The sequence below is a fragment of the Echiichthys vipera genome (genome assembly GCF_963691815.1).
Source record: "Echiichthys vipera genome assembly, chromosome: 3".
In the NCBI taxonomy this organism is placed as follows: Eukaryota; Metazoa; Chordata; class Actinopteri; order Perciformes; family Trachinidae; genus Echiichthys; species Echiichthys vipera.
Genome location: NC_139828.1, coordinates 19,063,315 through 19,078,095, shown reverse-complemented (window position 1 = coordinate 19,078,095; position 14,781 = coordinate 19,063,315). Strand labels below are relative to the sequence as shown.

Here is a 14,781-nt window from a genome sequence, read left to right as displayed (position 1 = left end):
CACTGCCTATGATTTCAGCGGGTGAAAACGATAAACCTAACCAGCCAGGGAAATGGCACACAGCTCTGTTGAGTGCCAGTACGAAAATGAAGTATTGACAACTATAATAAAATTTTTTTATTTTTTATTGATCGGCGCTGCGCTGCGCTACAGCTGCTTGTGGTGTGATTTGTCAAAAGGAGGAGGACGGAGAAGGAGGGATGAGAGTGAGGGATCGGGAAGACCGAGAGTGTGTGATGATAGATAATCACAATAACACCAGTACACAGAAAGATAGCATTCACATAAAATGAGGCAGCTGTCAAAACCGGTCGGGGTAATAGGCTGAGTCTGTGTGTTAGATTGAAGCACGTTGTCACGAGTTGAACATATTTAATTTCACTGTTCTCTCATCAAGCGTATTTCTCGGAAGGTGATTTCTCAGGAGATAAATGTGTTATTATGATTTTGAACGGAGATAATGTTTCTGATGGTGTATTAAGACGATAAGTCAGTTTGACAGGCCAAATTCCTTCACATGCTGTTCTTTTTTTTTTATTCATCATTCTCTCTCCCTTGTTCTTTCTGTTTTTACTGAATGGAGGAACAAATAAGGTATGAGGAGGGTGTAGAGACAAGGGGGCGTGGATGGCATGGAGGGTTGAATGTTTAAAGTAACTGGAAAATGAAGAATGAAGGTCACAGGGTTGTGTGTGTGTGTGTGTGTGTGTGGGTGAAGGGTGGCACATGTCAAAAGTGTCTGTGGAGACGAGACCAGGTTCCCAGCCAAAGGCAAAGATTTGGTTGGCTGCTGCTAATTTCACACTCAGGATGTGGGAATGGATTGAAGGGATTTGAAAAGGGAAGTGCTTCAAGTGGAATAGCAAATTCCTCGTATGATTGTGCAAGAGTAGGAGTTGAACAAGTGATGCAAGACACCACAAAGAATGCAGGGAAAGAAATGTTTTGAATGTCACAGTGGTCGTTCAGGCAGCTGTTATTAACAAGTTGTTCTTTATAAAAGTGTTGACATTGTCAGTGGAGGCTGGAAGAGAATCTCACCATGCTACTGTACTGACATCGATGACTGCACACACACATGTTCTGTGCAAGGCTGAAAACATCCATTATGTTTTTAATGAATAGAAACTTATGAGAGTACCAGGCAGAATTTCAGATGTTAGAGAGAAAATAGTTACACTCCTGATTCTTCCACCATCATTTTTTCAAAAGATACAATTTCTTCAATTTGAGTAGAAGAGTGAAAGGTTTGTTTGTAAATAAATTGTAGGAAGGTCAGTTACCAACTTTCTTTCTGAATAAAATCAGTATTGTAAAACAATTTGATGCTCATTCTGGCCAGACTTTTGACAATGCCTCGTCAGTTTCAATCTTTTCATGGTTCATATTATTATAATAACAGCCTCAGTATGACAGCAAGTTCACTGAAACTCTAGAGTGAGATATGTGCTTCGGAGGAGGATCTGTAATTGTGAACACCGGTATTTGCTCAGCTACTAGTACCTTTCTATGTTGTTCCTTTGAAGTAAAGTAGGCATGTACATTCATTGGAAATGAAAGAAACCAGTAGTTTCTGAACCAGAGAACTGACTTACCATCCCTGTGATCCTTGAATGCCCATGAAAGAGAATGCAATAAATAAAGAATAAAAGTTGGAGGTCAAAGAGAATTTGTGTCCAACCTGAATCCCCAACCAAAGACTTTATTTTCTGTTTTCATTGTAGAAGTGCGTGTTCTGCCATGGCAAGACTGCCAATAAGAACCGTGGTGCCTGCATCCAGTGCTCATATGACAACTGTGCCACCTCCTTCCACGTCACTTGCGCCCAAATCGCCGGTGTAGTCATGACACCAGCTGATTGGCCCTACGTGGTGTCCGTCACCTGCCACAAGCATAAAAAGGCTGCTCCAAAGGTGAGTGCAAATCAAGAGAAATAGTCAGCTGTTAGTTTATTTTGTTTAGTAAAATCAAAAAACACAAGTTCATCACCCAATATTTCAGATGTGATATACTGTATAACTTACTTAAAACTGTTTTTTTTTTCTTTTCAAAAAGGTAGAATTCCATTGAATTTTTACTGTTAGTCATGTTGTATGAGTAGGTGTTACGTTGTTTTAAATGGTCAGTGTGTCTCTCGTGTGTTAAGTGTTTTTTAGGGGATACAACCGTTGTTTTCATTATGCTAGCTTAAGAAAACTTAACAGTTTGTGGAGTCAGTCTCCTCTCACTTGATTTATCACCTCAGTAAACATTTTCCGAAGTTTGTTTGTCTTCTCAATCTTTAGTTTCAAGTCTTCTTCATTAGCATAATGAGCATGAAGAGCTTGATGCTCATTTAGTAAATTATGGTCCCAATTGGAGTAAAACAGACAATTAAGCAGGTGGTGTCCTCGGGTTGTGAGTCAGATCCACCCCTTGTTCCTCCATAGCTCCACCCTCTGATCCAAATTTGGTCACTTCTGGACCCCAAAAAACCAAGAGGTCAACAGCCAAAGTGCCAGTGAAGTGCTTCAGAACAGCAGGGTAAAGTCACGGTGGCTACGTCCACTCCTTTTTATACAGTCTTGATTCACAATTCTTGGACTTCGTGAGAGTAAAGAGAAATTATGCCATGACAGCTTTAGACAGGCTACCCTGTGACTGATTTAACAGATTTTTTGGACGCATTATATTTTGACTTTTTTTTTATTTTTTCGACATACTATACTGTGACTTGGTATGCAGATGTTTAATATTGAACAAAAAATCCTCCTAGAAGTCTGGAAATTGGAGTCTAAAAATGTATAGAATTTGAAAAGACGGATAACAAGCATCTGACTGTAGAGTTCAGGTTTTAGTGTCATTTTGGTTTTGAACTATAATTCACTGACACACTGTGCACACTGACTTTCTGGACCTTTCAGTGCGTCTTGTTGTGGTTTATTTGTTTTTGATACTCTGATTCAATATATAGTAAAAGCCTGTTTTTTTTATAGCAAAAACTGGTTCAGCTAGTAGGATGCACCCCACACCCACAGTTTGTGCCTAACTGAGGATACTTGGAGAGAGGATGGTCTCCTAGTGTTTAATATACGTATGCCTCTCCGGGGCCATATAAGGATGAGGAAATGCTGACCACACAAAAAGATGGTTCAACGTGATACATGTACGAAGCACTCTGATTGGTAGATGGCGGGGAGTCTGACAAACAAAAATTTAAGTGTGCAACAGATGAACTTTAGTCTGTTCGCTTGAGCAACGAAAGGCTCATTGATTTATTTCATGTAATCATGAAGATTTCTGAATAAATATCTCTTCCCATCAAAACTTCTTGGACTCCAGCGTTTTCATCAGAAGTGCTCTTCATCACTGAGGAGTATGATTTTTTTAACTTAAATGGAACAAATTAAAATGGTGATTTGGGGAACTTTATTGTCCGAGCTGGGATAATTTATCCACTGCAGTCTCTCAAGAGAGACCATGTAGGACTGCTGATTGCAGTATGTGCTGGATGAGCACATACATACTGGTTTCATCCTGTCTTAACCTCGAATTATCTTTCTGGGTTCGTCTCCCACCAGCCTCGAACAGCACCCAAAGGCCCGCAGCCTTTGAACCTTGGCCAGAGGGTGATTGGTCGCAACAGTGATGGCTGGTATTACCACTGTACCATCATCGGCATTGCAACGCAGACGTTCTACGAGGTCAATTTTGACGATGGCTCATACTGCGACAACCTGCACCCAGAAAACATATTAGTGAGTGTTCTTACAGCTTTGACACCTACCCATGTACAATTATAGAGATCACACCAACAAATATAATTCCTTTTTTATAGCCAGGAGGAAATATCCTAGCAACTGTTATATAGCTAGAGCCATTTTGCAAGTGAAAATACAATGACTAAATGTGAATTCAAGTAACCTTTAATGACTCACAACAAACATACCTGCAATAACATTAAATCCTCAAAGGATTAAGTTCACTTGTAAAAACATGCAAGAACTATAATCTAATACTGCAAAATCACAAAACATTTACATATTGCATTGTGTAAATGTGGAACGTCTTTAATCAAATTTCACTGAACAATATAAATCCTGCCAAAAATATGTTTTATTTAAGGTTTTTAAACTGTATATTGAATCTGTCAGTTTTTTGTAATACTCATTGTAAGTCATCGGCATTTTTAAAAAACAAGTGTTGAGTAGAATGACACATGCAGCTCCCTTAATTGTAATTTTTCCATTTCATCCACATATTCTTCTCCTCTCCATCTTCTTCCTCTCTGTCTACATTCTGTTTTATTTATAATCCTCCTCCTTCAGAGCCATGACTGCCTGCGTACCGGTCCTCCTGAGGTGGGGGAGTTGATTGTGGTCACCACGGCCGAAGGTCAGGTTGTCAACGCTTCCTTTGTCAGGCAGCACACCCACAAGTTTTACCAGGTGAGGAAAAACACAACTATTAGATATTAGCCTTGCTTATTTATAGTTAAACCTGCCAAAATGTGCATGATCAAAACTCCACAGTCAATCAGAGCACTGGTTCCCAACCAGGCCACACTAAGAGTCACCAAAGCTTCACAGAGAGTTAGCGAGACCTTCTTGATTTTAAGGGATGTGAGTCAACTTTGTTTTGTACTATTAACTACTAACTTTGTACTATTGGCCTATATCTCTGCATTTCATGTAAACTAATGAAACTGTTGTTTTAAAGTTGAAACAACTGAAGAGCTAAAAGAACAATGGCCCAGTGTCAGAGAGAAAAACAATTGTAAAAATAGCAGGAAAACTCATTGCTTATGCAATATTCCCAGGAAATATCTGCTAAAAGTGCATCCAAATCCCTTGTTTTACACAAACTTCCTGTAGTTATCGCTTTGGCTTTACTAGTTTGTGTTATTTTACAATGTATCAGTTGTTCTGTACCTTTTATTGCTATGCATTGAATATAATGTGAAATAAATATCCATAAGATGTGTCACTTACTCAGGGGTCGACATGTTTATGCAATGCTAGAAAATGGTTGTTCTAAGGAAAAAGGTTAATAAACATCACAGTTTAGATTTGTAAATTGTGCAGTTGATTGGTTAATGTGTTTTAAAAAAACATAAAACATTACCAATCATTTTCCTGCTTCTCAAAGCAAGCAATGTTTGTAATTCCAAACCTCCACCTATGTAAACGCATGAACTTTTCCTGTAAACTGTAAAAAAAAAAAACTTCTGATCACAGTTTTACAAAGATGAGGTACAGAAAAAACAGTTAGCCATGTTATCAGTTACATATTTCATCTGAAGGTCTTCTGCAAAGTGACTTAAAGTGATTTAACTTTTGGTAACGGGGTGCTCCATCTAGTTTCTTTGCCGCCCTCTGGTTTGGTTCCCTGGTTCTGATATTTATCAGTGCGTGAAAAGCTTGGCTGCCCTTGTCGATTATGGCACAGAGCATTTTGATACAGTGTGGCATTAAAGCAAAGCAGAAAAGTGGAGGGATTTAGCATCACTGGTGCATGCTGGGGACTTTATGGGGCAAATATGCAGAGTGCTTATGAAGTGGAAAACAGAAATGAAAATGATGATTCTGGGACTGGTGTCGGGGGAGGCCATTTTGAAAGTCACTTGCATACGCAGATGCAGGAATGCTCTAGCAGAGGAGGTTAACAGGGATATCGTTCATGGAGGCTGCTTCGTAACCCACATATCAGTTGCGGATCAAGCTATTGAACTCTGTCTGGCTCATGCTGTGTAAAAACTTGAGTTAAATACTTTAATGTATAAAATATTGAGCAGCTGTCCAGAGTGTTGTTTGCATTCAGTATGCAGGTGAGCTTAGAGAGACACGCTTGTTTACTTTCTCGTTCTTGCTTCCCCAGATGGCAGATCTGTTAATGCACCACAAACCTCGTTTCTTGTCTGTTTTTCCAATGAGTTCCTCTTATGAAAATAAATCAGTGTCATATCTTCCCTCGTGTGCCTGTGTACTGTGAGTGTACCCTGTGGGTGTACGGAGAGTCCTGTTAGAGATGAGGAGCGCTGTTGCAGGGAATTACGAACAAGCCTCCAGCTGGTCACTGAGTCAGGGCCACAACCCTCACCTTGTCCTTTCTTTTCCCTTTTTTTTTTAAACCCTTAGTTGATGTTCTTGTCAAGTCAATGAGCAACTTCAGGGTGAAAGTGCCACAGTCAAGGTCATTTTCGGGATTCGTTATGGCTGAGATCCCATGTGGGACTTTCTGGGTACAAGTTTTAATTTTTGCTCACTTATCCACCCTGTTGCTCTTTTCTAAACTACTGACGGATGTATATCGTCTTCTGCTACGTGAACCATGTAGTTTCCTGCTGATGTAGCCTTTAGTAATTGTTTTGGGTTTAGGTGAGTGTATTGGATATTGTATTTTTACTTTTCTCTGTGTGCCCAGCTGTGCTCTCTACTGGTGGGAGTCAAATCAAGATGGGAGTTTCTAAAGCCATTGGTTTGTTTTATCTGCCCAGGTTGAGTTTCTGGACCAGAGTCAGCTGATACTAAAACACTCAGAGATCCATCAGCTGGACCAGGAACTGCCGAAGAGAGTCCGAGCCCGACTGGTGAGTACATTACTGAAATTCTGCTTTTCGGCTTGGTTGACACTGTAGATTAAAGAATTGGTTGCAGAGATGATAATAATAAAGGGAAGCTTAACAACACTAAAATAGTCCAACACTTTGCACGCAGAAGAGAAAGGCTTGTCTCTGGGCCAAAATGTGTAGAAAAGGGGGCTATTAATTTATTAGTCCGCCTTCTTTATGTGTCTTATATCCGTTGAGCTGATGCCTTCATCCTCAGGAGTGCATTGTCCAGCTCGCATGCCGGTACTCAGCTTCTCCAGTACTTAATACACTAACTGTTCCTCATACAACCCTACTTCAAATACCTGAACTATCCCCTTTTAAATGTCTGTTAAAAAACACAAAGCAGTATTTGCTAAATGTAAGTTGAATTACTTTCACTGTTGGCAGTTAGCCACTGTAGTTGACCACTGGGACCAACAAGCTAACTGCTACTTCTGCTATCGGTCGTTTCAACCGTAAGTGTTTCTACAGTGACAACCCCAAGAATAAGTCAGACAGAACTATAACAGTAGTGGTTTCTACGAGCAACGGAATGCCCAACTGAAAACAACTGCTTTTGACAGAATACTATATACCCTTATTCACTACTCCATATACAGTATAATGGACACTCAGTAGTGAGCAGTAAAACTTTCTGTGGGATTTTTCAGTGCGTTATATAGTGGAAACATTTTCACACAATACAATTTGAAAACTTGCATAAAATGGCGGACAGTTAATGTTTTGCACTCATAGACACAGTCAGAAATTCTTGATGATTCCAATGTTTCCTCTGTCTAATTTTGTATCTGTCTTCAGGCCATACCTGTACCACAGGAGCAGGTTTCATCAGCAGATGAAGCCCAAGCAGCCAAACGCCGTTGCCTGCCATTAGACTCAGCCCTGCCTGCTGAAACCCCCGTCTGCCCCTTAACTACAGCTCCATCAGCAGCGCCAGCAGTAGAACATCACAGTATTGAAACACTGCCAACCTCACAACTTCTACCACACCCCACCACAACCCCACACGATGCCCCTGTCCCAACCAGTGGTATTCAAATGGACACTGAGACCCCAATGGACACAAGTGTCGCCCTCACTGACGCTCTCACGGAGTCGTCGCTGGCCTTGGACCCCACGCTGACTCCGCAGTCGACCCCCTTTTCAGTCGACGTTTCCTACATGGAGAGCCTCCTCCATTCACATTTCCCTCAGGACACTAGTCCCGGACCCCTGTATTAAAAAAAATGACTCCACTATGTTAATACTCGGCCAGTGGAGGCTGAGCCAATAGGAAGTAAGCTAATGGAGGTGGATTCTACTGAGTGCTGTATTAATGGACAAAAACATTTCCTCCACCGGCTCTGAGAGCTCTGGGCTTGGGAGCAGGAAAAGACTCAAAAGCACTCTTTTAATGCATGTTACTTTTCTATCTTTGAGTTAATGTATTTGCAGTGGAGCTTTAGTTTGCACTGAAGCAGCAGCTAAACAAAGCTTTTTTTTTTTTCTTTCTTCTTTTTTAACGTTATTATTTGGTGTTTTGTAGGCCTTTTTGGGTTTTTCAATTTTTGGTCAGCTGCTGTGCTTTTCTCCCCCATCTTAATATGAAAACATCTCTGGGTGGTATCAACTCCATACCTCGTTAGTTCAATAACTCTCCCAACTATAACACTCCTATTTTAATTTGTACAGGAAGCTAATTACTATGGCGGTCTCTCAGCATTGAGGCCCCACCGGTGACTTCACTTTTTTCTTTTTTAAATCGAAAAACCAGCAAAAAAATGTCTATTTTTCGATCAGCCACTCGTGGCTTTGAAACTGTTTTGGTGGAACTAAAGTGTCACATTGTCCATCTGCAGGATATTTTCAGTAAGATGTTTTATTGGGAGATTGCAAGAGGTACACGGGTGGGGAATGGGGTTAAAAAAAAGTATTGTAGGGGGAACTCAGTATTTAAATGTCTTGGTAAAATATTGAATTAATTATTTGTAAAAGAAGAAACATGTTGAATGCATTTTTGTGAAGATGTGTTACGGTAGTTAACAGATGAGCCCTTTATGTATTGACATCATAGGAAAAACTGTCATTTGGCAGCTCAACTTTTCACACCCAAAACTGTCTCAGGGTTCCTACATGTGAAAAATAAATTTTGTTTTATAATCCAAGTCTTCACACAGTTAAAGAAGTACAGATGAGCCCAAAAATGATTCCTCAGTCATAACTGGCACATGAATATCCGTTGCTTGTGTTGTCATATTGCTCCTGTTAACAGTTTGTCCAGTATAATGAGTGATACCTTTGTTTACTGTCATCTTCTCTTATTAGCACATAAACTGACCAAAACTATAGAGTCAGTTTAAAGGTTGAAAGTCTGATATTTGGAAAAAGGAATATATATATATATATATATATATATATATATATATATATATATATATATATATATATATATATATATATATATATATATGTATATGTATATATGTGTGTGTAGGAACCCTAAAATCTGGAAATATGTTTTACCATTCTTGGTTTAAATTGTATGTATCAGTCAATATTGTATATTAATGTCTTCTTTTTCTATTACTCTACCCTTTCTCTCTTAATTTTCCCAATTGAATTCATAAAAACCTAGCCAATCTAAAATAGCAATGAGTTTATTTTTGACAGATTTTCACAGGCATATATCTCAATTTGTACTGGTATCTTTCTCTTCCCAAATATGGCCATGTTGTGCTTCAGAGGTCCGACAAACATTAAACTACTGATGAGTGGGTTTCCCAACACTTTCACCTTGTACATACCGCAGGCCTTGTGTATTGTGCATCAAATGTGTAAATGTCTCACATATACCTTTTTTATTTTTACTTTCTGTTTTTCTGTCACCACAACTTAAGTGTTGGGACATAAATGTGTTCCTGTATCCAAATGATATCAAGATTATTTTATTTCATAGGGATTAAAGTGGGTTGCTAGTCACCAGCTCTTCTGTGTTTTGTGTGTTCAGTAGCCCAGAGATTCAAAGAGTAGTCTGGGTCAAAATCCTTTAATTTAGGATGACAAAAGTCCCTTCAGTACTGTATCTTCTGATACTTTCTGATTATCAGATGTCATATCGAGGCATGGGCGGTGTGGATAAAAACACTATGTACATTTACAGTATATTGTGGTACCGAGATAAAGGCAATTTACTGAAGTCTGAATTCTCAGTTGGTGATGGAGAAATGTCTAATCCAAAATTAGATAAATCAAATCCAATTGCGACATTAAGCAGTACTGTTTATAAATATGTATAATCATCCACAAAAATCGAATAGAGATTTAAAATATTAGAGGGACTGCTTTGATATATAGCATTACAAAAATATTATTGGGTCTGTTCAAAGATTAAAAAGAAAAAAAAATCCATCTATTAGCAACAACACGTTATAAAAACAAGTTGTGATTTCTGAGGAGTTATTTGCCAAAACATTTCTTGGCCAGGTGTAGTGACTTCTCTTGAGCACTGTTGTTAGGCAACCAGTGGAGATTTTCTGTTTAACATTTGGACAGAGCCAGGCTAGCTGCTTTTAGTCTTTGCTAAGTTAAATGTCTCCCGGCTGTAGTGTCACATTTACTGGAAACAAATGAGTCGTGTCAATATTCTAATCTAACCCACAGCAAGAAAGTCAGTTAGTGTATTTGCCAACATGTGTAACTATTCCAGTAAGGTCTATGTGGTCTTTGTTAATCCAAATACTGCTCTCACCTACATGATTTCATTTTGGTGTTTCAAGTGTAGTCTACTTTCAAGTGGAGTACTCTTTCTGCTTTGCACACTGAAAGAGTACAAATCGTTGTCTGTACTGGGCATATTTGTCAGCTGACCTGCATGAATGAGAAGCTCACAGTTACTACTAAATTACAAATGAACAATCACAAAAAGTTGTATTAAAGAGTACTCACAGATAATGTTCCAACAACGTATACGCAGGGATTCTGATGTTAAATTCCCTTTTAAAGACCAGAAGACTTTTTAAAGTTCTAATTGCAAATAAATAATATTTTAGAATGCCTTTTAAAAAAAGTCATAAATGTCATAGCATTGTAGGCTGTCACAATATAGTATGCCATATAAATGTTATGTTATAAAAGAGTCATAGTATAGTAGGCCATAAACATTAACATTTAAAATGACACAGTATGTCATAAGAAATGCCATAAACGTCATAGTATAGTGTACCCTGAAGAAATATTTGTTGTAAAAAAACAAAACAAATCATAATTAAAGCTGCAAGCAGCATTGACAGGGCCCTCGCACCTCACACACGTCAGGGGGGAAGGAGGTGGCAGCGGGACACTGGCAGAGCCAACCATACATTCCTCCACATAAGCTTTACTTGCTGTGACTGTTATAATCGTGTTATAAACGTCATAAATAATATCTTGATAGTGTGCCAAAAAATGTCATAAAAAATGCATTTATTATCAGGAAACACCACACAGCAGTCCCTCCAAATAAATTTTACATTTTATATTTTTGGAAACTGGATAAATGACTCTGTTGAGGAACGATACTTATATTTTCACAGAACTGTGTATGAGAGGTAAATTAAGTAAGTTTACCCATCACTTATTAAATCAATGTCCCGTTTGCCTCACAATAACCCACTATGATTGTTATGTAACAGTATTCATTTTGATGTTTTTTTTTCTGCTTCATTGTGCACCAGTGCACTTGGAAGGTCAAATGTGACACTCTAGTCCTAACACAGCTCTGAAAATATTAAATTAGATTTATTTTAGAATTTTTACAAATCCTGACAAATGATGGGAATACTTAAACATGCACTAACTGATTTGTATTTCCTCTGGGACAGCAGAAACAATTTGTAAACATAACACTGCAGCATGATGATTCAGAATTGATTATAGATCACAAATTGCGAAAACAATGGGTGCTCATTCATGGGTCGCCATGGGACACCAAAACGTGTTTTAACCGTTGTTATAGATCGCTGTTATCAACCTGCACTCCAGCCATTCGAAAAGAAAATGACATCACATTGTCCACAGGATAAAAATACACCTCTTACCCAATGGGATCAGTGTGAGCTTTCTTTATTTTCAACAGTATCAGTGTTTTCTCCCTTCGTGCCCTCGTAGTAACAGGATTCACTTGGACTCTTCAGGGTTAAAAGCCTCTAAATTTGGAAGAAGTCCAACAAGAAGATGACAGAAGTGGAAAGAGAGAAGGTCATTGGAAGAACAGGAAATCTGTGTCTTATGGAGAAATCGTTAATGTGTGCTCACACACACACACACACACACACACACACACACACACACACACACACTTCTAGCTCTGCATTGCCCTCGCTGGATCACGGTGGCCATTAACATTCTGAAGTGCCCGCTGGGTCTTTGCAGAGGAACTGGGTATGTGCCAGCTTGGCAATTACTTTAACAACTCCAGAGTTTGATTTCTTTATTCTGTTGAACCCAGCCAGGGGTAAAACTGAGGAGAACCCCGAAGAAGGGGACTCTAAGGGAATAAGTTTCAGCAAGCCCAACTATAGTTTGGTAAAGGAGCAGGAAACCTTCCACAGTTTAATAATATCTAACAATATAACTATGGGGGCATTAGACCATGTGTCTTTCTGGCTGTAGGATAGGTTCAAGGTTCGTGACAGCCAGTGTGAGTCTTTCGCCACCAAAATGTCCTTGAGGACGACACTGAAACCTCTAACCTGCATGATTATGAGACAGCTGAATGGCTCACATGGAAATGGAAATCAGTGAATGCAGTTGGATCTAATTGCAGATGGAAGTGGCAATTATGTTGACAAGCTGGTTGATATGACAGGCTCCATTATAGCCTTAAGCTTTTATTACATTTCTGCCTAGTAAATCATATCACTGAAGCAGTATTACCATAATAACTTAGTGGAGATCAGTCTGTCAACACTGCCCTGTGTTTCAAGGGGATTGGACTGAAAAGTTCGAGGTGCCTGATCTTCATGAACTTCTCTAGACACAGAGGACATTCAAGTGACGTAACCGTGCATTTATCGACTGTCACTGTGGCGGTTATATTGGAGAGCGGCTTTCAGGCAACACCAGCAGTGAAAAGCAGCTCAACTTCAAGGGTTAATCCCCCCTGCTGTTTGTGTCTGTTAGCTTCATTGCTGCACTGTTGTTGACACAGCTGGTTTGTATGTTAGTTAATTTATCAAGTAAAGATGTTAGAACAACAGGAGCATGTTCATTTTTCATTTGGCACGTAACATCTTGAGGTGAATGTTTCATTGACAGGGGGTCATGTTAGTTGTGTTACATTGCATTAGATAATTTTAGCTGATGCTTTTATCCAAAACGACTTATAATAAGTGCCTTTATCTGTGAAGATACTACTCCAAAAACGTCAAGAATCATATAAAAATAGAGTATATAAAAATTAACAAATAAGTAAAACATGCTCCAAGTGATACAAGAAGTTTTTTGTTAAAGAGGACCTATTATACTTGTACATCTTTTCTGACCTATAAATGTTTTTATGATGTTTAATAGTCATGTTAATCAATACCAAAACATCAAATAATGAAGTATTTGCATTTAGACGTGAGCCCTGCAGACCGTCTGGGTAAGCTGTGCTCAGCTCTGAACCCTAGGGTGTCCGTCGCTATTAGCAATTTCTTTGGATTTCTGGAATTTGTCTACGTAGAAGAAGCCTGACATCCCTATTGGTCATGCGACTACACACAGGCTCAAACTGTAAGCTGTAAATTCGGCCACTCGTATGCTGTTTTGGTGTTTGTTTTGGAGGTCAACCAGTTAAAGCTAACGTTAGCATGTTGCACGGCTACTGTGACTAGCTTCCATATAGTTTGGATTTCAGTTGCTGAGGTAACTGATTCCATATATGGTAAGGGGCGTTAACATTTCCCAGCAAGCAGCATAAACAGTTGACCAATGACAGCAGGGTGGACCAGCCGACCATTCAGAGGACACTAGGCTTTTTCTTTAAAGATGCCCTATTATGCTAACCTGACTCTCGCCAGATGACTTTTGTTCCACCCTGCTTCCGTCTTGACTCCGCCTAGCTCCACTCAACCATCTGGATTCACTCCATGGTAAAGTGATTTCAGGGGGCGCAAAGAATGGTCAGGCCAATCAGGACCGCCGGGCGGGGTTTCATAGATGTGACGTAGCAGAGAAACGACTGTGGCGGCTCGCATCGAGGAAGCAGACGTCAATATCTATGCTGCTATTTCATCCGTGTTGTCAAATCTAGCGAATATTTCTTTTTTAAAAGAACACCAGAGAACGGCTCTGAAGGCTTTTGTTGGTGGAAACGATGTCGGCTGTTCTGTTTGCCTTTTCCCTGCGTTGCTCATCAGCGTCACAGGTTGGTTTTGATGTGAGTGGTTGAAGTAGCACTCAATAAAGATGACAGACAAGTGGTTTATCCAATCATATGCAAGGATTTTTGATAAGGCCGAGCCTCCTGAAATCGCTTCCCAGTCGAGTGTGTGAAGCAAGGCGGAACGAAATTCATCTGGCGAGAGTCAGGTTACTATTATGCTACTTTTCAGGGTCATATTTGTTTTTTTTTCGGGTTAGCTACAATAGGTTTGCATGCTTTGATCATAATAGGCATAATATGTCCTCTTTAATACATATTTTTACTGTTTCATGTACCAAGGTGCAGTCTCAGCAGGTGAGTTTTCAGTCTGTGACGTGTTTCTGCTGTCTTGATGTCAGTGAAGAGCTTGTTCCACCATTATGGAGCCAGGACAGCAAACAGACCTCGTAGTGAGGGAGCAGCGAGCCATTCTGAAACAGCAGAGTGTAATGGGCGGGCTGGGGTGTATGGTTTGACCATGTCCTGGATGTAGGAGAGGCCTGAGCCATTTGTGTGTGACTGATAAATGATTTGAATGAATCGCTAAATGAATGAATAAATTCATGCTCATAATTCATCTATATTCAGACATATACATTCTTGTTTCTCGGCTGGGCTTGCAAAAAATGTTGTCTTGTACAAGAGAACAAATGAAAAACCTTTCGTTAACAGAGTTTTGGCCACCAGGGTGCAGTGGAGACAAGCTGTAAAAAAAATAATTTAAAAAAATGGCTTTGCCTTATAAATTTGTGAGCTTGTAAGCAAACAGTTGCCAATTGACACACCTATATGGAACACAATTACCAGTATTCACTCTCTTTTAGTT

At 39.4% G+C, this 14,781-nt stretch overlaps 1 protein-coding gene across 2 annotated transcripts in view; it reads left to right on the top strand.

The window, feature by feature from the left end:
- The window catches only part of kdm4b (lysine (K)-specific demethylase 4B), a 46,322-nt gene extending 37,262 nt beyond the window's left edge, over window positions 1-9,060 (top strand). For both annotated transcript variants that reach the window (XM_083911650.1, XM_083911649.1), the window contains exons 18-22: window positions 1,725-1,913; window positions 3,561-3,737; window positions 4,308-4,427; window positions 6,476-6,568; window positions 7,391-9,060. In XM_083911650.1, the coding sequence (XP_083767776.1) occupies window positions 1,725-1,913; window positions 3,561-3,737; window positions 4,308-4,427; window positions 6,476-6,568; window positions 7,391-7,813 (1,002 nt within the window). In that variant the 3' untranslated portion in view covers window positions 7,814-9,060. The remainder of the gene's footprint in view (window positions 1-1,724; window positions 1,914-3,560; window positions 3,738-4,307; window positions 4,428-6,475; window positions 6,569-7,390) is intronic.
- Window positions 9,061-14,781: the final 5,721 nt, after the last annotated feature.